The 27,620-nt window shown below is 36.2% G+C and overlaps 1 protein-coding gene across 5 annotated transcripts in view; it reads right to left on the bottom strand.

Annotated features, from left to right (window-relative positions):
* Nucleotides 1-27,620, bottom strand: part of Grip1 (glutamate receptor interacting protein 1) — a 629,888-nt gene that overhangs the window by 98,632 nt on the left and 503,636 nt on the right. For all 5 annotated transcript variants that reach the window (XM_076854834.1, XM_076854836.1, XM_076854835.1 and 2 more), the window contains one exon: nt 25,917-26,062. In XM_076854834.1, coding sequence (XP_076710949.1) covers nt 25,917-26,062 — 146 coding nt within the window. The remainder of the gene's footprint in view (nt 1-25,916; nt 26,063-27,620) is intronic.

Here is a 27,620-nt window from a genome sequence, read left to right on the forward strand (position 1 = left end):
ATAAAGAGATGTGCAGGTACTGGAGGGCTGGGAGAGGACATTGCTTGACCCCAGGAGAATCCACTGAGCTGGGTCAGCTGCAGAGGGTTCTAAGCAAGTCATGAGGACCAACACCTGAGCACAACCATGAAATGGAGAATGCTTGTTTAAGTTAGGGTCCAGGCAAGAAATAGACAACATACTCAAATGAAGATAATTTGAGGTGAATTTAATAAGTGAATTATTTAGAAAGGAGTAGAAAGGTTATAGGGAAACCACAAGAAATAGTACAGTTCTCTAGGCCCAGAAACCATAGAGCACCATAACCCTGTAAGCTTAGAGAAGCCAAGAATAGACCTGTTAGTGGAATGTTACTAAGATTTAGAAAGTTACTAAGTGGCAAGGGCTACCTGACATGAGCTGGGACCTTCAGTCAAGGGATGCAGCCAATTCCAGTGAATCCACATGGAAGAAGCCAAGGGAAATACAACATCAGTGACCTTCCTTCAGCTGATCTCCAGCCATGATTTCCTATTAGCCCATATCAATTATGGCATAGATCAGGATGAAGGGTGAAGAGTGGCTCTAGAGATTTAAAAAAGAAGATAACCTCACTCGTTTGTATCTCCCCTTGTCTTTTCACGTACATATTGAGTCTGCTTGTTTTAGGCAAAATATGCAATGTAAGAAATACTCAGGAGGAAGAAGAGCTCATAAATGCCTTACCCACAAGGGTTAATTACAGGTACTTCAACTGAACTATGAAAACGACTCTAAGGGGCTGGGCTATAGAGCTCAGTGGCAGAGCACTTGCCTAGCATGTGTGAGACAGTGAGTTCAATCCTTAGCACCACATAAAAAAAATAAATAAAACAAAGGCCTGATGTCCATTTACAGCTACAAAAAAAAAAAAAAAAAAAAAAAAAAAAAAGAAAAAAAGGAAAAGGAAAATATACTGACTCTGAACCATAAGCAAATCCATAGATACAGAAAGGAGATTAGTAGTTGCCAGGGACTCGGGGGAGAGGGGAAATGACTACTTAATGGTTACAAGTTTTCCTTTTGGGATGATAAAAACATTTTGAAACTGGTCAGAGGTGATGTCTACACAATACTGTGAATGTACTAAGTGCCACTGAATCGTATGCTTGACAGTGGTTAATTGTTTGCTGTATGAATTTTGCTTCAATAAAAAGAAGTGACTCTGGACTTCCTGGCAACCAAGACAATAAAAGAAACATGATCAATTATGTAGTTCCCACTTTGGGGAAGGAGAAAGCCTATTAGTTCCAATGGTGGAAATAATGATTCTTCTAGCAAGAAACTCTAAAAAATATCTCCCCCGTGGGGTTTTACACATGGATATTGCTAAATGATAATGGCTAATGCCCTCAACACATTTTTATGCCAGGATGCAAAGGTGGTTCCACTGGTTGTTCCTGGATGAAAGCTGAGGCAAGAGTAGAAAGCAATTCAGTGATGGTGTCCCAAGAACAGGACAAGCTGATGTGTTGGTCAGCTTTAAAGACAGATTCTAGAGAAGACACACTGAAGATTTCTCTGGGGATCTTTCTTAGATATTAATCTTTTCCCTCACTTAGGTTTCTAACAGTAGCTAAGTATTAGAGCATTCTAGAAGGTCCCCCATGATGAGGCTATGGTGTGATGGCATTTTATATAGGTGACTAGGACCAGATCCATACACTTTGGACATTAGATGAGTCAGAGGCAGCATAAGATACAACCAGAAGGCTGGAGAAGCTTAGGAAGATTCTCTCCAGAGGAGAAGACCACCCACTTCACAGCCCCACAGAAATGGCCTTTCTAAGACTGCAGGCTATGTTGTCATTCATGCAGCATTTATTGAGTGCCAACTGCATGTCAGACACATCTGAGGGGATTGGGATTCAAGAATAAATTCAAATTTATTATCCCTTCCTTCTAGAAACTCTTTGGGGTCTCATGCCATGAAGGCTTGTAAGTGAGTGTATGTGTGTGTGTGTGTGTGTGTGTGTGTGTGTGTAAAACTTCTGGATTCTACTATAAAAATATATTCTGTTGAACCTCATGAACTTTCTAGTTATATTTGTCCTTTTAACTGCAAGATCCATAGTGTTTGAAATCCTTCCCACTCCCACCCTACCCAGTAAAATTTTTAATTAGTTAAAAATGCTCATAAGAAATAGTGGGTTATCTACTAAGCTATGATTTTAAGGCTTCTAGGAGAATTACTTAAGTGTGTCAAAAGGTCCACAGAAGGTGGTTAATGCTCCCTGTCTATAAATTTTATAGAAAGGCAGTTCTTATTACCAAATAAGTATGCCAAGCATCAAACGAATGGCAGAGACAACTGAATAAGGTGAGTTGGCATGGAGGGCAAGAGCTTATTAGATGAGATAGAATTTAATCTGAATGTTTCTCAGTTGACTTTATCTTAATGGGCCCCAGGAAAACAACAAAACTATTTTAGCAAGCACAGCTTTCCAGCGTTTACCCACATGGCAGTTACTTTCTGCATCACAGAAGGGGATCTACAAATGTTAATTTTTAATTGATCATTAGCCTTGTCTGGCAATTGCTTTTCATAATAAATGTTTCCCCACAACAACATTGAGAAGCTCGTACTACCTTGTGGGGTTCAGCCTGCTTCCCTGTCTGCTGTACAATTCCATGCAGAGAGAGCATTATGAAGGCTGAGTCCAAAGCTCTGACTTGATTCCAACATGTCTAACAAGATGCATGGAAAAAATAAATACAAGCAGACAGGGTGGATGAATGAGACACTCTTAGTTAAGAAGGTGCAAGGGGAAAAAATGGAGTGTGTCAAAATGAGAAAAAATAAATAAAAGAAAAATCAGGAAGAAATAATCAAAAGCCCATCCCTAAATAGATGATTAGTTCATCCAGCCAAAATGAAGCACAGTTGAAAAAAATGGATCATGCATATATAAATTATTCATGGCTAAAGACATCTTAGTCATTAAGATATTTACTCCACAAGTAAAACCCTTGCACGCTGTGTTGATTTATGGGCTAAATAATTACATGAGATATGCTGATGACTGTTTGCATGGGAAACACTCTGGATTTTTTATTTTGTTAATCAGTTTTCCCTCTTCTAAGCCCTGAATTTCAATGAGTGTAAGACTTGATTAGAACCTCCTGGGGGTAGCAGAAAGACTATACATGGTAAATCAGCTTTGTCTAACCTTATATTCCTGCAGATAAAAAGTACCTGTTGGTGGCTTTTCAACTTACCATTAGTCAAAAATACTTTTATTAAAGCTATCCAATTCAAATAATGCTTCTAATAATTTTTACACTTTTCAGATAAGCAAAACTCCAATAAAATTTTAATTGCTGATTTCTTTTATTTTTGTCTATTAAAATGTAGTATTTACCAAATACTTAGACTGAAGTATATCTTCAGATTCAAATGAACTTAATCTTAAATCTAATTTTTCAAGCTTGTTAAAGGAGACAACAGGAACATTATTGTATTGTCAGAGTCAAAGCAAGTGAAAACTCATAGCACACTTGAGTTTTATATAGCCTGATTGGCGACTGAAACCCGTTCTCTGCAACAGGCTCATATTGCTAATTTCATTAACTTTGGAATAACCTGACCTCCCGTTTCATTTATTTTTTTTGGTTGTATATTGCTTATTAGTTTATAGCATTATTAAAAAAACTTTTAGTTAAAGTGTACAAACACAGAAAATGCATAAATTATAAATTAAAAATTGATACATTTTCCTAAACTGAACATATCTGTGTAACCATTGCCAGACCTAGAAATAGAACATCAGCATCAAAGAAGCCACCACTATGTACTCCTTTAAATCACACCCCCACTCAAAGCAACCAACCATTAGCCTGATTTTGAATAGGTTAGGCTGCTGATATGGGTAGTTCAAAAACTACTTAGTTTGACTTCTTTGGCTCAACATTACATTTGTGAAATTCGCACATATTGTTCAAGTAGTTGTAGACAGTTTATTCTTATTGCTGTAGAGTACTGCATGGGGCAATTGTGCACTATTTATTTACTATTTACGTATTTTCTGGGTTTTGGCTATTATGGATATTTTTGCCACGGTATGCTAGTATGTCTTTTGGTGAACATGGGTAGGCATTTCTGTGGGAGCTGTAAGTGGGAGTGGAATGACTGTAAAGATACTGTCAGAGTTTTCCAAAAGAATTTGTATGAATTAACCTTCCCTCTAGCAGGGAATGAGATTTCTGGTTATTCCACATGTCGCCACCTCTTGCTATGGTCGGGCTTTTCCATTGGACCCATTCAGTTGAGTGATTAGCGGTATTATATTGTAGTTTTTCAGTTTGTATTTCCCAGATGACTCAGGTAGTTGAGTGGGTTTTTTTTTTTAAATATACTTATTGGTCATTTGTATATTATCTTTTGGAGATTGTCTAAGAATTTTCCCCAGTTTTCTATTAAGTTATATGTCATATTGCTTTGTGAGAATTTAAAACATATTCTGCTATAAGTCATTGTTGGATATATGGTTTGCAAATATATTTTCTCTTTCAATAGCTTATTATTTCAGTCTTTTATTGGCATCTTTTGACAAAGATCAGTTTTTGATTATTCAGTTTATTATAGTTATATTTTGAGTTGTGTTTAAGAAACTTTTGCTTAGTTTAAAACCATGATGGTCTCCTATACTTTTGCTACCGTCTTTATTATTTAACTCCTGTTTAGACTGGGAATCCATTTGGAGTTGATTTCTATGTATTGTGCGGGGAAGGCTCAAGGTATATCTTTTCTACATGGACATAACTTACACGCCATCATTTTTAGATGAGACCATTTTTTCTACTGCATTGCAATGTCACCTGTATCATAAATCGGGTGACAAAATATACACATATCTATTTGTGGACACTCTGCTCTGTTTGTCCTTCTTGTGCTGGAACTAAACCATCTTAATTATTTTAGCTTCTTAATGGATCTTGCTATCTGACAATATAAGTTCTCCAGTTTTGTCATAAGATAGCCTTGACTTTCCTTGCCCCTGTATTTAGTTCAGGGTAAACTATAGAGTGTGGCAATTAGATAAGACAGGGAGTAGAAGTTCCTGTCAAGAGAAGAGTAATATATGAAATAATCATGCTAGGATTTATATGAAAGATTTCAGCATTAAATTTGATACTCTGACATAGTTTTGATAGATATTTAAACATGCTTTATTGAGCACTAACCAAATTATCTTCAATTCCAAGGGTCTTGATGTAGTTAAATATTAAAGAAATTTTAAACTTTTAAAAATAGAAGATAGGAAAAGGTAGATTACAAAATTTCTTTATTTTCTCGAGCATGTTTTATATAGGAAGTGTATTTGAAAGTGATGAAAGCACTCTCTGCCACTATGGGATATAGTTACACTGACCTTCAAAGCTCAGTATAGTGAGTTGGGGCAGACTTTCAGATACCACCATGTCCCTACTGCACAAAATCTAAAGGCTTTCATTTCCATTGTCAGTGCTGATGTGAAGATTTTGGAAAGAGGGACTAATTCTATCAAGAGCAACCTTTCAGGAAACTCAAAGTTTAAGTCTTCATTTGATTTGAAAAGGGTAAATAGTCAAATCAATCTGTCACTTAAGCAAGGACTACCAAAGGAAAGTGGAACTATTTACCACATAAGTGAAAAATCCTTTGCCCTGCCGGCTCTAAAGATTTGGCATATCACACATGGCTACTGCCCAATCGTCCTATTTTATGTCATTAGTCCCTGGAAAGTTTGATTTCTTCTCAGTCTAAAATTAGTTACTGTCAGGTTTTTCTGGGCTAGATCCACACTGAAAATGGAATGATTCTCCATCAGGCTCTGCTGAAGCAGAGAAATTGCTTGAGTAGGAGTAAGTGCTTGGCAGCCTGAGAATGGATTCTTACTACTCAGGATTCTTAACCTCCGAAGACTGGAAAGGAACTGTCAGTCAGAAGAGTTAATGGCTCAATAGCAAGGCACAAATTCTCCATGGCATCCTGTGCCAGATTTGGCTATATGATTACAGTTTAAAAAAAAAAAGTGTCTCCTAGTTTGCTACCAACCACTCAGGTATCTTAAAGCCAGTTTATTTGAAAGTTGTCAAAAAAATTATACTTTGGAATATCTAAAGCATCTTTATTTCTCACTAACCTTCTCAGGTTTTTATAGGAGGTAGACATGATATTAAAAAACTATTAAACAATAGGAAAAATTTGTGGATTTAAAGATATGGAGAATATATATATATCAGCAGTTTGATCATTATGCATTAAAACAACCAATGTGGAAGTAAAGTGAGCCTGATCAGAGTATCCATAGAGCAAAGGTGCTAAGATGGCCCTGCAGCTTGGGCAAGTGTGCTATTGAAAGGGAAAATAAATGCACAGTCCAGAGTCTTGAATCTAATGGAACCTTGATAAATATTATTAATCATAAACAAAATCTCCAATTAGAAAAATCTGACATATAGCTGGAAGGAATAGCAAATAAATTGGATATCAGAACCAAAGGAATTAAGATAGGCTGGAATGATGGATGAATAATTAAAGATTATTATTTATTATCCCTTATATTTTTATGAAGAGTTACAGTTTTATAAAGTGCTTTCACATATATTATCTCATGCTCACAAACCCCCTTTGAGATGAGCCTCAGCATTTTAAATGCTTTGTAGGTGATTCCCGTGTGCAGTGAGGGGTAGAAATGACTGCTGTAGGCTGTAAGGCTTGGCTAGGAGTAAGTTGTTCACTATCATGAGTGTTCATACTCGATTCATAAGGAATGTCCTGAAGGCCTCCCAGAATTGCTGAATGTCCTAGTAAATGGTGCTGATTTGATTATTCTGGGGTGTTAACTTTTCAGATTATTATCTCCACAGAGGCTTAGATGTCTTTAGAAGAATGTTTGGGACATCATATTTTCACCTGATTTGTGAGATAAGTCTTGACTAGGCATCTGTTTCTTGACCCTGCTTTATATAGAAAGTGTATTTGAAAGTGATGAAAGCAATCTCTGCCACTATGGGATCTACTTACACTGACGGACATTGAGGAACTCCTGAAACACTTCAAAGGGGAAGATACTCTCCTACATCTGTATACACAGCACAGAAAAGAGCCGACTCTTTCTTTGGGGAACATGAGGATCCATGGTGTCTAACCCCATATGTTACTGTTCGGATGTGGTTTGTTCCTCAAAGGTTCATGTGTTGGAAGCTTGGTCCCCAGTATGGCAATGTGGGAGGCTATAGGACCTTTAATAGGTGGAACTAGTGAAAGGTCCTGAGGTCATTGAGAGTGCTGCCCTTGTAGGGAACGCTGGTCTTTTGAAACAAGTGCTCATGACTGCAAGTTTTCACCCATGCATGGTTCTCTGCCTCCCTGTCTGGTGATGCAATTGCTCACTCTCACACACACTTCATCCCCCATGATGTCCCTCCCAAGACCAAGTCAACGGGGCTGAGTGATCTTGGATTTATAGCCTCTAAAACTGTGAGGTAAAGAAACCTCTTTTATTTATGCTTATAAAGTAGCCTATGTCAGGTTATTTAATAATAATAACAAAATGGACTAATGCAACATACATTTTGGACACGTCCATAGAATTAATAGAGGCAAGAGCCTTTGCCAAAGGGCAAGAGGTAGCAGACCTCTTCATCTATTTTAAAATCTATTTTTTAACCTTATCTATTTAAAATCCTCATTATAGAACTTTTATTTTAATAATGACACATAGGAACACTCCAGATATCTAGGTATCTTTATTGTCCTAAGAAGTAGGCTCTACTTGGGAGTACATCTGTGTTTTTTTTTCTAGGCTACTTATTCTTCTCCTGTCTTCTGAGGCAAGCTAAATTCTAAAATTCCTGAATCATAATGGAAACCTGGGCAGCACGTAGTGCCTGGGAATCTGTGAAGACATCTCTGGGTATGTTTGAGATATTAGCAGGGTAAAGAAAAAAAGAGGTGGGAGGATTCCAGTAAAATTATGCCTCACTTCTTTAGTCTGAGTAGCTTTACCATAATCTGGATCAATAAAAATGCCCAAATGATTAAACTTCAGTAGATAATTAATTCATTTGTCTCATTTTCTTCCTTCTTACTCAGAACTTCCTTACGTACTTAATGTTAAATATTTGATGTTCTGGGATTTTGTGTGTGTGTGTGGGGGGTGGTGTGTTCAACAATTCACTTAGGCCTAAATTACTACATTTTAAATGGTAAGACTCCACTTTTATTTTTAAATGCTTTTTGTAAGACTCCTATTATTGAAAGAATATTAACTGAGTCAACACTTCAAATTCAGAATCTTAAGTTTAGAAAATATAAGGCTACATTTCATCACTTATTTGCTGCCTTCAAAATGTTCATCTATATTTAAAACTTTTATTATTTTCTATATCTGCTATAATTTTTTTCAATCTGCTGTGGGTAAAATATCAGATCTGTGAAGTCCATCAGGATTTAATCCTAGATATAACATCATGTGATTTGTGCCACCTTAGATAATTAACCTCTTTAAATCATAGTAACTTCATCTATTTAAAAAAATAAGGTTAATAATGTGGTATGTCATAGAGCTGTTTTGACAGAGTTCATAAAATGAATAAAGTGCCTTGCACAATGCTCGGCAGATACTAACTGCACAAATTAATATTGGTTCTCTCATTCTTGGCTTCTTCTTAGGTTAATACCAGGGCACACTGATGACATCTATGATGTCTAATTAGTTTCCTAGTTGATGTGAAAAATTACTTTCTTTCCTTGGCCAGAGAAAACTAAAAAAGAGGCACTTAAAGCCAAAAAATCCAATTACTTATTTATATGACCCAGAACTTTAAGCTCATGTTTGCTTCTATGTAAGATGCAGTGAGATTTTCCCTAAGGTAAAAGTTATAACAGCAAGAAGGGAAGGGAGGGGAGGTGAGGGAGCCGGACAGCTTCTCCTGTATCATTAGGTACATTTTCATGTGTCGTTTCACTTACTTAGCTTTAAGTGTTGTGAATGATTTCAGTATTACCCTATCTGCAATTTTAGATTATCTGCATTGCTATGGATCGAGTTTTATAATCTATAACCAATGAAGCCATATCTTGGATAAGGTATTCAAAAAGACATCTACATGTGGAACATCTGAACTACATAAACTATGAAAATTAAATTAATTTTTACTTTTTTTCACAGGTGGCATATTTAATATTTCTGCCAAATGATTTCTTCAGCTTGATTGCAAACCAGACTGAAACCTATCTTCAGCCCCCATACGTCCTCCCAAGTGTGAGAATTCTGCTAGAAAGGCTTCTGGGCTTTTGCTCTGGTTTTGTTTGGATAGTAAGACTTCAGTAAAGCAGATTCCACAAGGAGAATGTACCACTCAGCACAAATATTCTTTTAAGTGACCCATCAGAAGAATGAAAGCTAAGGAAATCACCTTTGAGAAATAAAGAGACCCAATGGTCACCCAAAGCAGGTCTCCACTGGGTGAGGTGTCTCAGATCCAGTCTGTAGCAAAACTTCAAAGGAGTCATAAGAAGCAGGCAACTCACAGCGATGAACCCAGAAGTGGGAGAGAAAGGCCGGTGGGATTTTATATGAATGTAGCTGAAATACTGCTTTAGTACTAGAGCCAATTCTGATGAATTAATGATAACTACTCTTTTCCACTGTCTGAAAGACTGTGAGTGGCTCAGTTATTTTTATAAATAAATTCTTAAGCACCACAAACTTACTTGAATGATGTCTCCAATGATCTGAAAAATGCAGTCTCAATATTCTACTACTGAAAGATATGATGCTTATCTGAAGCTACACTTACTGGCATCTTAGAGAATCTCCTTTTTACCTTTACCTACAAGGTTCAGGTTCTGTGGAAGATATGGAATATGAGAGGGGTTGGGCACTGAGTATCCAATAGATTTACCTTCCAATCAGCAGCAAAAAGTGAAATTAAAGAGAGTCTGTGTTCCTCAAATGACCTACAGAACCCTGAGCTTCTAACTAGCCAAGATACCACAGCAGATTAGATTCAAAAGCCATACAATTAGGGATCTCTACCGTGAAATCTAGAATTTGTTACTTTGTTAAAATAGGGATCTTCTGAAACAGGATACTGGACACAGGGTGATAGAGGCCACTTCATAATCCCATCCCAGAATTTCCCAAAGAACTGGAGATTAATAATTTGTTACTTGTGTACGAGTGTGCCCTCTGTGGGAGAGTCTTCCACTTTTCTTCAGAGAAAATGAATCTCTAGACTAATATTTACTACTAGACTCTGGAAGTCTAACTGGTCTAGACTCTGGTGTTTCTAAATCACTCACAATTGCTAATGACAACTTGGGCAAGAAATCAACTGTTGGTGTGGGCCAGGGGAGTCACCGAAAACACTGCCATGTAGCACTCTGGGATTCAGGCTCCCAGAGGCCTCTATCTACAACTGGTGGGGATGCTTATTTAAAGGAAGGAGAGGGAAGGAAAGGGAGAGGGGGAAAGGTGAAGAAAGGACTAGAGAGGAAGGTATGGGAAAGCAAGGGAGGACAGAATAAGTAAGAACATCAAAAAAAAAAAAAAAAAAAGAAAGCAAATTGCTTACTTAAGTCTTTTTGCATCTCTTATTACCTTTGGAGTTCTCCAGGGACCAGTAAATATCTACTCTCAATTTAGATGAAACACCGGGGACACACTACTTTTAAGTTGTCTGCATTTCAGTCATTCAACAAATATTTGATGTGTACATTTTTGTGGATGTCAGACACATACTGTGCATACAATGGTTTAAATATATCCACACACATATATAGATATTTTATATATATAATATGCATAAATATTTAATACATATTAAAATATATTTTAAACATATATATTAAAATATGTACGTATACATAAAATATCCCTGTCCAGACCCTTATGGTGCTTACAGTTTGATGAAGAGGCCAAAAAGGTTAGTTTACCAACAAATTAACATTATAATTGAGATAATTATTGAAAAGGAAAAGGAAGGGTTCCCTGGGGAAGTAAAACAGGAGACCTAAGCTACATAGGGTTTCAGGGAAGGTAGTTTTCTCCACGGAAGTGACATTTAGGCTGAGACCTTAAAGGACATGTACAAAAAACTAGGTGAAGAGTTTGTTTGCACACATGCAAGGTTGGAGAATCCCTTCTTAGGCAGAGCAACAGAACTTGCAAAGTCCTTGAGGGTAGGAGCCCAGTATATGGGAGGAGCTTAAAAAAGAGGGCCTTATAAGTCAAAGGGAAGAGGTCAACCCGGACCCTGGAAGGTGGAGATAGGGGAGGCAGTTCTGGGGCAGGGCCTGTAGGGCTTCACAGGCAAGGGGTGGCTGTAGTGAGATGACATAAAATGGGAGGGACAGACTCAACTCATGCTCTATTAAGGCCTGTGTGAGCATGAATTTGCACGGAAGTGGTGTGAAGGGTGGAGAGAGACAGAAGGCCGGAGGTGACTTCTGTTCTTTGGGGGAGATGGAGTCTGTGAGGGAGAGGCATAAAGAAGTGGGTGGAAAGCAAAAATGGAGACTAGCGGGCTGGAGAGGGAGGAGTCAGAACCCGTGTTAGGACCTAGCTTGAGTAGGGAAGGGAAACAAAGGGTGTCCCAGGCTTTTTGTTTGAAAACTTCTCAATGGAGGTACTATTGCCTGAGAAGGGGAAAATGGTAGAGAAAAGAGAGTTCAGAGAAAAAAGAGTTCAGTTCCAAACATTTAACTTTCAGAATTATCCTATGAATGTGACATTTTGACTGCTCTTATTGGTTAAATTGCTTTTAAGCAAAGATTCTGGCATTTTGATTTTCTTATTTTCTTCTTAGGCAAGTTATTGTATTTCCTCTGATTCCTTAAATTGGAATCCTGAGGCTTATCTCTTAAGGTAAAAATACAATGAGATGGTGTTTTTAAAATGAGTATTATAGGCACTACGTAAATGGAAGTTATTATTACTGTAATCTGCTAATAGCAATGTAAGCTAGAGAAAACACTGAGATTTGACTTTGGTATTTATAAATTATGTCAACAGGCAAAAAAAAAATGTACCTTAGATTTCTATTTTTAAAACTAGCCTAATACCCTATTTCCTACATCACAAGGTATATTAACTCCAACATTTGTGATTTGTTCTTGAACTTACAGGTCCTATTTATAAGTGATGATAAGCCTTAGAATGAAAGATGCTTTGTGTGAAAGGAAGAGAAAATTAGGACTATTTATAGTTTGTGACTACAGGAACTCTGAAAAAACAATAACGTAAATAGGTACAGGTTTTATGTGTCAAATTGAAAGAATACATTTTATAAAACAATGTGGTAAAGAAAATACTGAATTGGAAGAAGGTCTTACTTGAGAGCAGTCTCATGTATGTTCACTAAGAAGAAATAGAAAGTTCACTAAGATGTTCAAATTATAATCACAAAGTTCTTATGTAATATTCTAGACATGTAACCTTCAACATTCAACATTAAATGCATGATGACCATGAAGCTTACAATATCCATATGGTTTTTTTTTTTTGAAAATGGAATTTGTTAGCTGATGAATTCACTGTCCTTGTGTGAACTGACCTACTACTGTAGAAGTTGTGTGAATTCTTCCATTAATCAGAAAGTTAATTAATCAGAGAACACAGCACCTTTGGCCTTTCTCAGAAAATAAGATGTAGCCTGGTTTCCTGAACAGGTTATTATGAGGATAAAACAGGATGAAGTTTGGGAAAGTGCACCATGAACAGAAAGTGCTCTGAATATATGCTAGTTATTTTGAATATCATTAAATTTAGGGAAAAGATAGGCTCCATATTAAATACTCCTCATTCCTTTATTCATTCAGCCAAGAGGTAAATGACATCTGGTGTCTGGGGCCCTACAGAGGAAACAGAATGGATTTGAAACAGTCTCTGTCCTTGAAGAGTTTATGAATTCATAGAGGAAACAGAGTTGCAGATAGACTTCGACACTGAATGAGATGAAGACTATAAAGTCACATAAAAAAATCAGTATTGGCGTTAAAAGGGTAGAAGGCTTTCTTCCAACTGGATTACTAAGTGTATCTTCAAGAAACAGGAATAAAATGGAAAGGTTATAAGTAAGAAAGCTCATAATAACAATGACAAAACGATAATAAAAAGAGATTTTTAAAAATTTCTCTGGGTTCCAGGTGCTTTAAACCTATGAACAATTTTAATTACCAGAGGAGCCACAGGAAGGAGCTAGTACGACTAACCCCATTGAAGAAGTGGAAAAAATGGAGCCTTAGAAAAAATCATACATCTAGTAAGTGACAGAGAAAGGATTCAAACCTGGGTCTTCTTAATCACTGCACTACTATGCCTCCAAATAGGATGAAAACCAGACACACACACATGAATAAACCTGGGTCATGAATCATTAAGTGCATGTGTGGCTGACGTGCAACTTTATTTTATGGCTAATAGGAGCATGTCCAAAAAGAGATGATGGTGGAAATTGTGGGAATAGATGTCAAGGTGTAAGAGAGTGTTTTCAGGAACAAGAAAGATGAGGAGGCTGATGGAAGAATTTTTGAGTAGAAAATCTGCATTTTACTTGTTTTAAAATAAAACAATTCTGTAGAAGAGGTGGCCTGTGTAACAGTCAATCACTCAATATTCCTTGTGTCTGACTCTATTAGGTGCATGGTGGTTTCAAGTAGGATTCTGGCTGAGCCATGGTGCCTCCAAAGAGATCAAAGGAAAGCCTGCTGATTTTCCCATTTCTTGTTTTATTGCTATCAACAAAGTCTCTTTAGGTAATGGAAACTAGGATGCAGAGTATTGGTGTATTCTCAATGAAATTTACATTAAAATTATGATCTCAACGTATTTCTGAGAATTCACCATTGAGAAATTCTTTGCTTATCTTAAAAATAAACCAGAGAGTCTTTACCAAAATGCTGTGACCTCCAGACCTCAAGAAAGTTTCAGGACTGTTTCCATCATTATAACTGCAGTTATGAAAACTGGCAGGTATAAGGTCTAGGATGAGGCAGGGAGATTACAGTGGGTATGATTATAATGAGTGATTGCATTCTCCTGAATTATTCAGCAGGGGCATCTGGTATCTACTTTCACTGTTGAAGCCACAGAGAAAAGTAGTAATAGAGTGTATTCTCTTAGTAGTATGACTGTTGGAGTTACCTGAAATTTTATTCTGAAAAAAAAATAATTTTACTACATAGTAAATACTGAAGTAACTGCTATTGTGCAAAGATAGCTAAAATATGTGGTAAAGAGAATAGTTGCATGCTTGACAGGGAACCCTGCAAACTTTTCTTTCTTTGTAAGTTATATGCTATGTTATACATGAGAACAGCTAATGGAAGGTACAGAGAACAGTAATTTCTCCCTAGTGAAAGATTAAAGCTCATTTTACAAAAAGGAGTATGAAGTTAGTACACAGCTACAGGGACAGGTAATCTTGATAAGTAGTTTGGTGCCAGTCTATAAAAGATGACCACACACTGACCTTATGATCAACAGAAATGCCTGCCTGCTACTGTTCTCAAAAGGAAAAGTCATTTTAGTCTACCCAATACATGTACATGACAACCTCAAAGAAACTTACCACGCAGAGAGACTGCCCCCGACAGAGTTGTCAGCTTTTCATCTTTCTAAAATATGTTAAAATTAAAGGGCTAATTTTCCCCTTAAAGAACATATTTAATTTTAGAAGCATCATATATGGTCTGAAAATGAGAGAATTTTAAGCAACTTTCCATTAATTTATTAAATGTCTCAGAATGCCAAGATCAAAATCCTTACAGTTAATGGCTTCACAGCAGCACTCTGGCCTTGTGCCTGTGATAGGGATGTTGGGAAGTAATCTTTGGAAAATTTGTAACTGTCATGGGACTGTGGGGTTGATGTGACTAACAAGGAAATGACCAGCTTTCTCCTTTTAGATAGTGGGTTTAGCTGTAACCACCTTAAATGGGTTCAAACTAGAGTTAAATATTACTTTAAAATATTTTTCTTTATAACATCTCTGTTAGTGATTAACAGTTACACCAATGGAAAAAAAGCAGCAGGGATAGCTTCTCAAATCTTTTAAGAGAATTTATTAAATTCAAAGAGATAGAATAGTAGTATCACCTCTGAGATGATCCTCTGCTTTCCTCATATCACAAATGTGGAGTAGTGGTCCAAAAGGCTTGAGAGACCTTTCTGATTCTATCACAAAGGGTACCACCCCAATTATAATCAGTTGGTCCTTATGGGATAATCTGCATGTTGAATCATCAATCTATGTTATTTGTACTCTGATACCATTATTCATCACCTTAGCTTCTACACCTAAGCTTCTAACAGCTCCTGAATAGTATTCTACAAGATTTTACATTCTTTTGGTGTTACTCAAGTTTTCAAAAAATGTTTAGGAATATCTCTTACACTGAAATCCAAATTACTTTAGAGGCCCAGAAACTAACAAACTTCAAGACATATCTGCCCCCCCCCAAAGCCCAAAGACAGGAGCAGGTGTGACAAACCTCCTGCTGGAATGCAGAACCTTAGGAGGCTCAGGAGAAGGGTTAAGAGAGAGCCCACACTAGTGCCAATGAGCTAAGCTGTGCATCCCAGTTCTTGTCTCCGCTGCTCTGCCACAAACCTTCACATCCTCCCAGAAGCCCTCAATTACCTGTTTTGGGAAACATGAGGGTTGGCAGAGAAGAATGTGGACAGTTGGGAATAGAATGTCCAGTGGAGACCTTCTTTCTGAGCGACTGTGCCCATTAGACTGTCTGGAGCTAAGCTGGCTGAAACTTAAGGAATCATTTAATGCCCAAGGGGACAGGTAAAACATAGACTTGCTGTTGGTATCAGGGAAATGACTTGAACAAACTGGAAAGAACATCTCTGATCCAAAAGCCAGCATGAGATTCAACTCAGGCCAATGGTTGTATTGGTTTCAGTAATGTAAAATTATTAAGAGTAACCAGATATTTAGATTTATTTTTTTAATACAAATGCATTTTACTCTGGAACTTTACGCCTTTCATCACAAATGAATTTACTTTTTGTAAAAATAAAATTTCAAGTCAGGATTTAAGAATTATTGTATTTAGTTGAACCTGAGTGTCCACATGGCCATGCAAGATGGTTACCTGTCCTGTGAACTATGCATTATCATCCTCAAGTTACAAGTTGAGAAAATTGAAGTTCACTGAGGCAGAGTATCTTGCCCAAGGCTATACACTTAGAAAGCTGTGACTTCAGTCAGATTTATAGGCTTCTTTTTCTCAGTCTACCACTTAATGCCAGTTTTCCTAAGTTTCAGTTTTGACCTCAATCCGTTTTTTTCTTCTCCTTCAATATACTTCTTCAGGGTAGTTCCTGATGTAATAAATCTGAAACTTTACAACTTTGCATTCTGCCTCTTTTTGTTACTTGCTTCTTCATATCTCATAGAACATTGAAAATCAAATTATGCAATTTGTTGCTTTCAACAGTCCCTAAGATTGCCTCCCACCCTACACTGCCTGTTTCAGTAGTACCAGGGTACCTAGCAGGAAACCTCTGCCATCCTACCTGATTCAGTAAATGTAGACTGACCATCTCCTGCTGACCTTGACACACATCTCATCCTTCCTCTTCCTATGGTTTTAAATGTTGAAAAATAACTCTGACTTTTCAAAAACAGTTTGAAGACCAAAGAATACATGTCCTGTGGCCACGCCCTCCACAATTTGCTCCCTGTACTTTAGGGTATGAAACCATGGACTAGTTTGTACAGTTGTAGGGAAAAGAGATACAGTGACAGTAAAAGGATCATAAGAGTTTTATTTTTAAAAATGTGCATATTTTTCAAATGTGCATGTGAAATTTTTCAACTAGTACATAGGTAATTCAGTTTGAGAGCCCAGGCTCTCAACCTGATTACCTATGCACTAGTTCTTTGGACTAGAGGCTGGAGTGCCTCTTGGATCTCTAGATGGGTATAATTACAAGTGTCATCACATGTACCTGGAGTATTCAGGTACAAAATGTAAGAGATCACAATGTTCTTGTCCACTGAGGTTGGGTCAAACTTCAAAATCCTTAACATAGTGCTTCAGCTGGCCACTGTCAGTTAATCAGAGCTGACATCAAAATGGAAAAATTATTGATTTTCCCTATTCTAGATGCACCTCATTTATAATGAATACAGTTTTGATATGTTGTATCAGTTTATTTGTTCAAGAATATGCAGGGAAAGATGATATAACATGCAGCAACTGATATAAGGGTAAAAGGAAACTCCAAAGGTATTCACTCATTTATTCAATAAATGTCACTGAGAGCTTGTGCCAGACACTTTGCTAGGTACTGAAGTGAGTAGCTGATCATTTCTACAAAGTTGTTTTAGACTTCTAACAGCTGACAATTTTTTTCTAGTCTGCTCTCGTATCTTCTTGGCTTCAGTAGATAATCCTTGTGGTATATAGAATTTCTGAATTCATTCCCCAAAGATTCTACAACCTCACCTCAGAATCCTGTCAATAAGATGCTATTTCACTGATGAAGTGTATCATGTTGTATGGCATAACTGATCATTAAGGAAGAGAAATTGTCTGGGTGGACAGAATGTAATGAAATGACTTCTTAAAAAGAGAACTTTCTCCAGTTAGCGGTAGAACAGGAAGGTAGGAGAGGAAATCGCAAAGATTTTAAATGTGGGAAACCTCAATATACCCATTCCTGCTTGAAGATGGAGTAGGACATGTAAGAAAGATGTGGGTGGTTGTGACTGACAGCCAGCAAAGAGATGAAGACCTTAGAACTTCAATTCCCAGGAGCCTGATTCTGCTAATACTGTGAATCAGCTCAGAGGTGAATTCTTTTCCAGAGCCTCTGGGTAAGGGCTTAGCCTGCTGTCACTTTGCCTATCTCACCTGTACAACTGTGAGATAATAAAGGGCATTGTTTTCAGCCACCAAGTTTGTGGTGTTTTGCAGCAATAGAAAATGAATACAGTCCTAAAATCCAATGGCATCATCTACTTGAATGCTGGAGAGCAAACTAGGTAAAGTTTTATACCCTCTTCTAGATTTCTGCATGTCTAATACTTGAAAAAAAAATTCCCTAAAACAACCTAGTGAAGTTTTTTTGGAACATTTTATTTCATATCTCCTCAAATTGGCCCTTATTTTACATTTAGTAGTTAAGGTTAGTTTGTAACACATATTAATCAAAAAAGTGCTTGTATTTGCAAAATGTAAATTATACTAACCAATAACAACAATACAGTTTCTGATAGAAAAATGGATCAAAAGAATTGAATAGACATATCATAAAGAATATACTGAAAAGGAGTTCAACTTACTTATCCACCTGGCAAACATATATTAAAACCATAAAGAACTACCACCACACACCCATTACAATGATTAAAGTGAAAAAGACTGATGATACCAAGTGCTGATGAAGGTGTGGAGGAAGCAAAACTGTTAATGGAGTGCCAACTGCTACCACCACTTTGAAAACTTTGTGGGTCTCTACCAAAATTGAGCATACATATGATTTATGGCCTATATTATGGTTTGGATCTAAAAAGCCCAAAGCCCACTAAGGGCTTAGTTCCCAGTCTGGTGCTATTGGGAGATGGCAGAGACTTTAAGAGATAGAGTCTAGTGGGAGGCTACCCAGTCACTGGAAGTATGCCATGAAAAGGATGTAGGACCCTGATCATTTCCTCTCCTCTTTCACATCCTGGCCTGAGGTGGGCAGCTTTGTTCCACCATGCACTCTCTGCCATGATGTGCTGCTTTGCCATAGGCCTTGTAAATGGGCCAATTGATCATGACTCACTCTAAACTGTGAGCCAAAATAAGCCTTTCTCTTTATTTTATTATTTTTAAAATTTATTTTTAGTCGTAGATGGACACAATACCTTTATTTTATTTATTTATTTTTATGTGATGCTGAAGATTGAACCCAGCGCCTCACATGTGCTAGGCAAGCGCTCCATCAATGAGCCACAACCGTGGCCCCCTTTTCTCTATTAGAAGTTGACTTATCTTGGGTATTTGTAGTGGAAAGTTAACACAGTCTAGAAATTCCACTCCTAGGTATGACCTGACAAAAGTGTATACATAGTTTACCAGAAGACATATATTAGAATGCTTATAATAACATTATTTACAGAAATCTCAAACTGGACTATATTCAAATGACCATCAACAAGAAAGTATTCAAAATTGTTATATACAACAGAATACTATATCATAATAGTAATGAACTATGACTATTGGCAATGATATGAGTGCATCTCACAAACATAATGTGGGTAAAAGAATCAAGACAACAAGAAATCTGCCATATGATTCAATTTATATAGAGCTCAGAGCTCAGCAAAATAAACTTCTGGTTTAAGAAGTCAAAATAAAGGTTACATTTTGGGAACAGAGTGGGTAGCGTTTGGGAGGAGGCATGGTGGGACTTTTGGTGATAATAATTATGTTCTATTTCCTGATCTGAATGGAGAATACACAAGTGGAAATTTAACAAGCTGTGTAAATAAGATTTCAGCACTTTTCTATTTGTGTGTTGTACTGTAATACAAAAGTAAATTTAAAGCATGCCCTATTCTAAACTAGCAAAATAAAAGTTAAAGAAAAAGCATACTGTTTTCTAATTTAGGGAAATTCCCTACTCACATATGATAAGTGGCTCTGAGTTTGTATTTGTAAAAAGGAATGATGTAGGTGACAGTAAAGAGTATTCTGCAAAAATTCATTTTTTATATATAAAAAAGGAGAACGAATAGAACATCTAACTTTTGTCTTAGAAAACCAACACTCTAAATAAAAGACTATTGCTATTTAAAGACAATAGGCTTTTTGTGGAACCCTCTGGTCTTCCACTTATGATATTTTCTAGGAGAAGAGAGAGTTATGCTAGTGACCCTCAGGGAGAATCTGTGTTATGTTATAAGTACTTCAGCAGGCCTTGAAAACTTATTTTGCTTTATGGAGATTATTTTAAAGAAATCAATGAAGAAAATACAAAAAATGCTAATTTACTCTTGGGACTTGGGATTGAAAATTCATTTATGGAAGTTTTATATCTTGATCTTAACATTCCAAAAGAGTAAAATGCAAAGCATAGCCTAAATCCAGTTGTGGTGATACAAATAGATCTATATGTTTCATTATAACAGATCTATAATAGATCTATATGTTTTATTATATATTCATATCTTTTGAGGGCTCATCACATCCAAATTCCATCCTTGATAAAACAATAACTTGGAAATGACTATTTTCTGTTTGCTCAGAATTCAATGCCTATGAGGAAGGACTATCTATGTAATGGGGACAAAGATGTCAAAACCCTATGGCATTTTTTTAAAATACATTTTTTTTTCAGTTGTAGATGGACACAATACCTTTGTAAAAATTTTATTTATTTTTATGTGGTGCTGAGGATTGAACACATGTGCCTGACAAGTGCTCTACCACTGAGCTACACACAACCCCAGCCCACTCGGGTGCATTTTTAGAGAAAGGCTAAAGGTTTTTGCTTTTATTTTTCCAGGATCTTTGGTTTTGCTTGCTGGTACCGTCAAAGTAAACATAAGGAAATGTTCGAAGATGAGTAGAGAAAGTGACAGTTAAAGGGAGAGTCAGAGACTTAGAGGAATTCAGAAATATACAATAGGTAGATTCGAAAGTGTTGTGATTTTAGGATTTGTGATGTCATTCTGCAATGTAAGATGGATCACAAATCATGAAGTAACTGCTCTTTGAACATAAAGCAAGATCATTAATGTTTTGCCACATTCTACACACACCCATTTAATGATGACTGGTCGTAAGGATTGCTAATTTATGGGTGAACACATGGTCCAATTCACAATTATCATTAAGTGCCTTCTGTGTGTGACTGAAGGCTCCATGTGAGGTGTCATGGAAACAAGGAAATAAAGATGATTTGGTTAGTGTTTTCACAGAACATGGGGAACCTAGTGTCACAACAGAAACACACAGGCAACCAAGACAAAAAAAATATCAATTTCTTCAAGAGGTACCAAGAAAGTGATACTTCTCAAGAGGGACAGAAAATGAGAGAGTGATCCAGGTAACAGCAGAACCAACAAGAAGTGGCTTTAATCCGGGCCTACAAATGTATAGCTTGTTTTTGAAAGGACCGCATATGGTAAAGCTAGACACACTACAGTGGGAAAGCTCAGGGCATTTGGGAGAAACAGCTATTTGTGCAACTTTATTATCAATTACAATAATTTGTTGTTTACATTCAAAATCTGCTAAGATCACTGCAGACATTAACTGGTTCTTAGTAAGAAAACTCATTTAAATTACACAATAGTGAGCTTTGTTTAATACAACTAACAAGAATTCCATTTTTTAAAAAATTTTGGATTTTTAGTTGTATATGGACTCAATGCCTTTATTTGTTTTTATATGGTGCTAGGATTGAACCTAGTGCCTCACACTTGGGAGGCAAGTGCTTTACCTCTGAGCTACAACTACTGCCCAACAAGAATCCCACTATTGAGTGCTTTCTGTGGCTCTTCCTTAGAAAGAGTTGTAAAAGAAAACAAAACAAAAAGCAAATTTTTAGAGAATCATGTAACTTATAATGATTCAGAGCAAGTTACCAGTCAGTACAGATTTGATATCATCTTCTAAATCTCTCTATACTGTAACACTGGGCTAGGGACTGACATTCAGAAAATGTTCCTGAGATAACTGTCAAGTAACTTCACCAAATCTTCAAATATCTAACTGAACATACATTCTCAGAAACATTTTGGAAATATTTTCAGCAAAGGTTTAAGCAAAATAAGTATTCTAACGAACATTTAGGAAATAAAATGATCCAAACACATCATTTCCCAAATATTCTTTCTAGCAAGAATTCACACTTAACAGATCCAAAATTGAACTACTGTTTTCTTCAAACTTATTCTTCCCACATATTTTCTTATTTTCTTAAAATGTTATCAGACGAAATTCAGGTTTACTTAATAAAATTAATAGTGCCAATAGCTTTTTCACAACAGATCACTGAACTTGCTAAAATTTATGACCTGAAATTTATTTTAAAATAAATCTACTTTCAGGGTTGAAATATTGATATCTTTTTTGCATGCATACACATGCACATGCACCTACATACACGCTTCCCAGGAAATAATTTATGTTCTTGTAATAGTATGTAAATAAATGAGAGTACTAAAAGTAAATCAAAGAAAAAAGCATGCCCTACTGGCAAGTGAAAAGGTATTCCATATTGTTATTCATTTAGGGGATGTACACCACATTCACAATGAGATACCACTACATGCCCATCAGAATGGTTAAAATGAAGTGGACACAGAATTCCCAAAACTGGTGAAGACATGAAGCAAAGGAAACTCCCCTACCATAGGAGTAAAGAGTACACAGTATCCCTGGACACAGTGGTTAAAGTAGTGGTTAGTATTTGCCCCAAGCTAAGTCATTAAAATCACTGAGAAATTTGGTCTTGTTTCTTTTTCTGTCATCATGAACTCTCAAGATAATGTAGACTTGTGGCTGATAAGGTCTTCCTGACATGATGTAAAGAGAGTCCATCTCAGGCAAGAAAATCTGAGAAACATAACTCCTATGGCATTGCTGAATTTGTGTCTGAGATAGGATATAAAGTTTACTACTGAAAAATTTGTGTCTATTTAGCTTTACATGAGTGTGATGGAGGGTATCTAATTACAAATCCATAAATAACTATGGACCGAGAAGAGTTTTTACAAAAAACTAATACCTAGTGTGTCCTTAACATAAAAATAGTTGATGTAAGTTAATACAGAATAATAAAAAACTAAAAACAATTTCAATAGAAAAATGAATGAGGGACATAAACAGACAATAGAAAATGAAAATGACTAGGATTCATATGAAAATTTATTCACCTGTACTAGACTATTTTAGAAGTGAAAACAAAAATAGAATTTTCTTCTAACAATAAGATATATTAAAAATGATAATATTCAATGTAGACAAGCTCTACTGAGATAGGTTCATTTTGAATGTTGCCAATAGTAGTGTAACACAATACAAACTTTCTGGAGAACAATTTGAAATTATGAATAAAACAAATATGTCATTTGTCTTTTGAAATCATAAATGCAGACAAAGATTTGGGTATAAAAATATTCATTAAAGTTATTTATGATAGCAATCTGTTGGAGATTAAATAAGTAAGTATAGAATTCATTTTGGGCCTGACCTTAAGTAGGAATTTAATATCATTTTTTTGTCATGTGGCTAATTAATTGCCTCAGCATCATTTACTGGCTAGTTCAAACTTTCCCCAGTGTTGTATAAGCATACTGTTTTCAGTCTACAGTGGTCTATTTCTAGGCATGCTGCCCTCTTCTACTAGTCTCTCTATTACCCCATGTTATTATTGCATAAACTCAAAGGCACAATTTTAGGATGAGACCTGATATGGGGTAAATTCTTTTCCTTCATATGGTCTCAAAAACATTTTGGCTTTATGTCCCTTCTCCCTTTTCTAAATCCATATACATTTTAGAAATGGCTTATTCTTTTTAAATTTTTTACTTGTTCTTTTTAAATATATGTGACAAGAGAGTGTATTTTAATATATTATACATACATGGAGCATAACTTTCCATTTTTGTGGTTGTACATGATGTGGAGTTATACTGATTGTGTATTCATATGTAAACATAGGAAAAGTCAGGTTTGATTCATTCTATCATCTTAGAAACAGCTTGTTCTTATAACTCCAAAGATCATTTTTTGAGGTTTTGAATAAAATTGAATCTGTGGATATATTTGATAGAAATTGAATCTTTTAGATATTAATATTTCCATCTAAGAACATGATCTAGATCATCATGTATTTAAGTATTCTTTTAGGTATATGAATGTATATATGTGTATATGTATAATGGGTTCAAACAACTTGGGTTAGATCTATTTCTTATAGAAACTTATGATTTTAGTGCTATTATAAATTTATCTTAACAATTTAATTTTCTGTTTTTGGCTGTAATACAGAAAAGCAAAACTAATTTTTGTATGCTGATCTTATATCCAGCCACCTTGAGGAACTCAAGGAGTTTCCTTCCTACCCTTCATTAAGGGGCTGAATGGAAACACTGGGCTGTAAAGATTGCCAGGTGTCATTTGGAGGGTGAGCATGAGTTGGAGAACCCCGGCATTGCTGAAACATGAACTCAGACTCCTTTGATATGGTATTAATCTCATAAGGGAGTTCTTTTCTCTGAAGTGTAATGCTAAGACCTTTCAGATATTTGTTGTCTTCAGTATGGGATCTGGTTTCTACTAAAGCTTTGGTTTTTAGTCTGTCACTGTATTTAAAGCACCTGCCAATCCTTACCTGTGCCTACCCTTATTCCCTAGTACAGAATCCTGCCCATACTCTTCATAATAACTAAACTTCATGAGTGCTTGTTTACTTGGCAATTTTCTGTTTGCTGTTCTTCCTACCTTGCAGTCCAAAGGGTAAGGGTTAGGTCAGTTTTGTGTATTACTTCTGCATTCCTGATACTTGCCATTTAGCTTATAAATGTTTTTAGACTGAATGAGTTAAATATGTCCAACATCTATTTGTTTTTTTAATGTTAATTATTTGTCATATTTAAAATATCTTCATAACTGCCCCTGCAAATAGGCATTGTTAGTTCCCATTTGACAAAGAAAGCAGAGGAAAATAAACTGACTTGGTTCAATCAATAACTGGAGATCAGAAGCATTGAAAACAAAACCAAAATCATCTACTAAAATCTAATTCAAATGCCATATAACAAAAGAAATAAAGTGGAAAAGGGAGAAAACAAAAGAGGAAAGACAAAGGAAGGTAGGAAAGTAAAAAAGGGAATATTGATTTGTGAAAATTTCATGTCAAGACCATATCACACCATTTGCCATGCTAAAAACTCCTTAAAAATCTCATATTTTATGCTTGTCAGAAAACTTTATACCTCTATAAGACATTATAGGTCAGCAAACAGATTATGAATACTCTCAAATGACATTGTTCTATATGAATCATATAGATTAGGACATAAAGGAGTTTGCAGTTATAGCATTAGTCTCTTTTTCTTTCCTATATTTTATCAGCATAAAATTGACCGGCAAAGCCGAGTCATATAATCAAGTCATATAATTGTAAGGATTACTTGCAACAAATTGATTTAAGTTTCAATTTCCAGGTCCAATCCATTCCTTCATTATTTTTCTGCCTCAGAATACACACACACACACACACACACACACACACAAACACACACCTGTTTGACTCTCCAAACATTTAGAAGCCAAATTAGAACATTTTGCTAATTTTCTATGAGTTTAGGAGTAGTTACTTTCTATTAGAATCCTCTTTTAATGAAAAAAAATAGCATTTAATTTTTAATTTTAATCAATGTTGCTATATGTGCCCTTCCTTTCTCTTGTCTTTGAGTCTAACAATGAAATAAATGATCATTTCTATTAATTCTGATTAGCTGGCTTCAGGTTGTAAAGTTACATAAGAAGGAAAGGAATCTCCCACTGCTGCCAGCCTCCAAATATTAAAAGCAACAGTAGCAGTCCTTTAGTTAATAACACTATTTTTTGTGTGTGTGTGTGTGTGATTTTGGAGGGGAAAGATACTTTGCTGCCAAGGGGTAATCCATATAGAACAGTTGATTGCTGGATGAGACACCCACAGAATGAGACATTATTATAGAACATGAGAACTCTACTCTACACCATTGAAAAGTACCACACCTTTTCCTGAACTCAGACTACAATGATAGAGTATTGATGCAATTCTGTCTGCTCCAGGAGGGCCGAAAAATATGCACTTATCTACAGTGGGTTTTCAGGGATGGACAGTGACATGATCTAGAGCTTAAGAGAGCACCCGCTTGGGATTCCAACATACCCATTACTGAGACATCGTATTCTATCAGCAGCGTTGCTTCTTGTCCACATTGTTTAAGAATACTCATGGCTTCAGCATGTGTGGTTCCAAGAAGCCGAATTCCATCCACACTGAGCAACCTGTCTCCAGGTCTTATAGTGCCCTCTCTAAAGGGAAAATAAAGGCAAGGTCTTGATTAATGTAGCATAATGCTTAGTATTAATAATCACTTAGCCAAAGCCATTCTTCCACACACGTGCTGCCATCCATCCCATTTGCACTCTTTGTAAGCCTCAGGTATCACAATAAGAGTGTAAAGAGGAAGCCCTGCAAGGAAAATTGCTATAATACAAAAATCAGTAACGAGGAGATAACCAGACATTAGCGGGTAATCTAGTAAACAGAGTCAACTATTGAGTACAAAAGTAAGAAAGGCATATTTTTTTCTTTTCTAGGTTTTTGCCTGAAAGTCTAAAATTGATTTATTGGTACCCAGGAAATAGCATTCACCTATTTTCCCAAAGTCAGGTGAGCAGAAAAGCCTTCTTAATTTCATTCAATTTATTACCAGTGAACCCAAGTGGAATGGGGAGTGCTGGTGAGAAATTGCACTGCTCTGTGAATTTCCCTAATGATTTATAAGGCTGTTTGGCAATCAATAAATGAATTCAGCCTCACATTTCTGGGAAGAAGCAGGCAAATTTTATTTTCCCTGTTGTGACTAGTCTTCAGGCACTGGGAGATGACACCAGGATGTTAGTGACATGATAGAGGCAGAACCAGGGTGCCTTCAGGATTACAGCCTCCCTACCCAAAAGATCTCTTAGTCATCTTTCACTTAGGCAACTAAGTATTTTGACTCTTAAGTTTTTATCTTTAACACTTAGGTTTCCTTGACTCCTAAGCTAATTTGATAGTGTATTGCCCCCAAACTTACGGTCTGTTTTTGACATTCTTGTTAACCCTAACCCTAAATGTTGATAAGAAATGAACAGATGTCTATTTTTCATCAGAAAGAATAATTCCTAAGAGAGAAATGAGAAGAAAAAAGGCAAAACTTCCTTGGAGGTTTTAACTTTGTGCTATCCTTTACAAAGGCACATATACCCTAGCACAGTGTCTCCCTCCTCTCTTTATATGAAATATCATCTTTCTTAAAAGTAAGCCAACAGCAAACGCTTTGAGGAAAATCAACCTGAATTTGTATCCTGGTTCTTCTTAATAGCTGGCATGTGACTTAACCATCTGGGCCCTCCATTTGGCCAGCTGAGATACAATAAAAATATCTCATTCACAAGATGGTTATAAGGCTAAAAATATAAGACAGTGCTGGCCAAGAAGTTAGCACAGTTCCTGACACACAGTATGTGTTTAATAAATTGTATTTATTACTATAATTTCTATTTCTTAAAAAAGGTTTATAATTTCTATTTCTCTCTGGTGTGAAACAGAGAGACAGATTTTCCTCCCATCTTGCAATGGTGTCTCATGGCAGGAGTGTGTTCTTCCATCATTATGCAGTTGACTTTTGCTGTGGGAGAATAATACAGAGATAAGTATGTCCAGAGACACCTAAACTGTGAGTTTACCTGGGACCCAACAAAACTTATGATGTGAAGGCTGAAGGCACTTGTCTTTCACATATTCAAATTCTCAAGGAAAAGAAATGGAAGGAAGTGAAAACTCCAGAGACTGGCAAAATTCCTTCCATTTTGCTAAAAGTCG

This window comes from Callospermophilus lateralis, chromosome 4 (assembly GCF_048772815.1).
Source record: "Callospermophilus lateralis isolate mCalLat2 chromosome 4, mCalLat2.hap1, whole genome shotgun sequence".
Taxonomy (NCBI): domain Eukaryota; kingdom Metazoa; phylum Chordata; class Mammalia; order Rodentia; family Sciuridae; genus Callospermophilus; species Callospermophilus lateralis.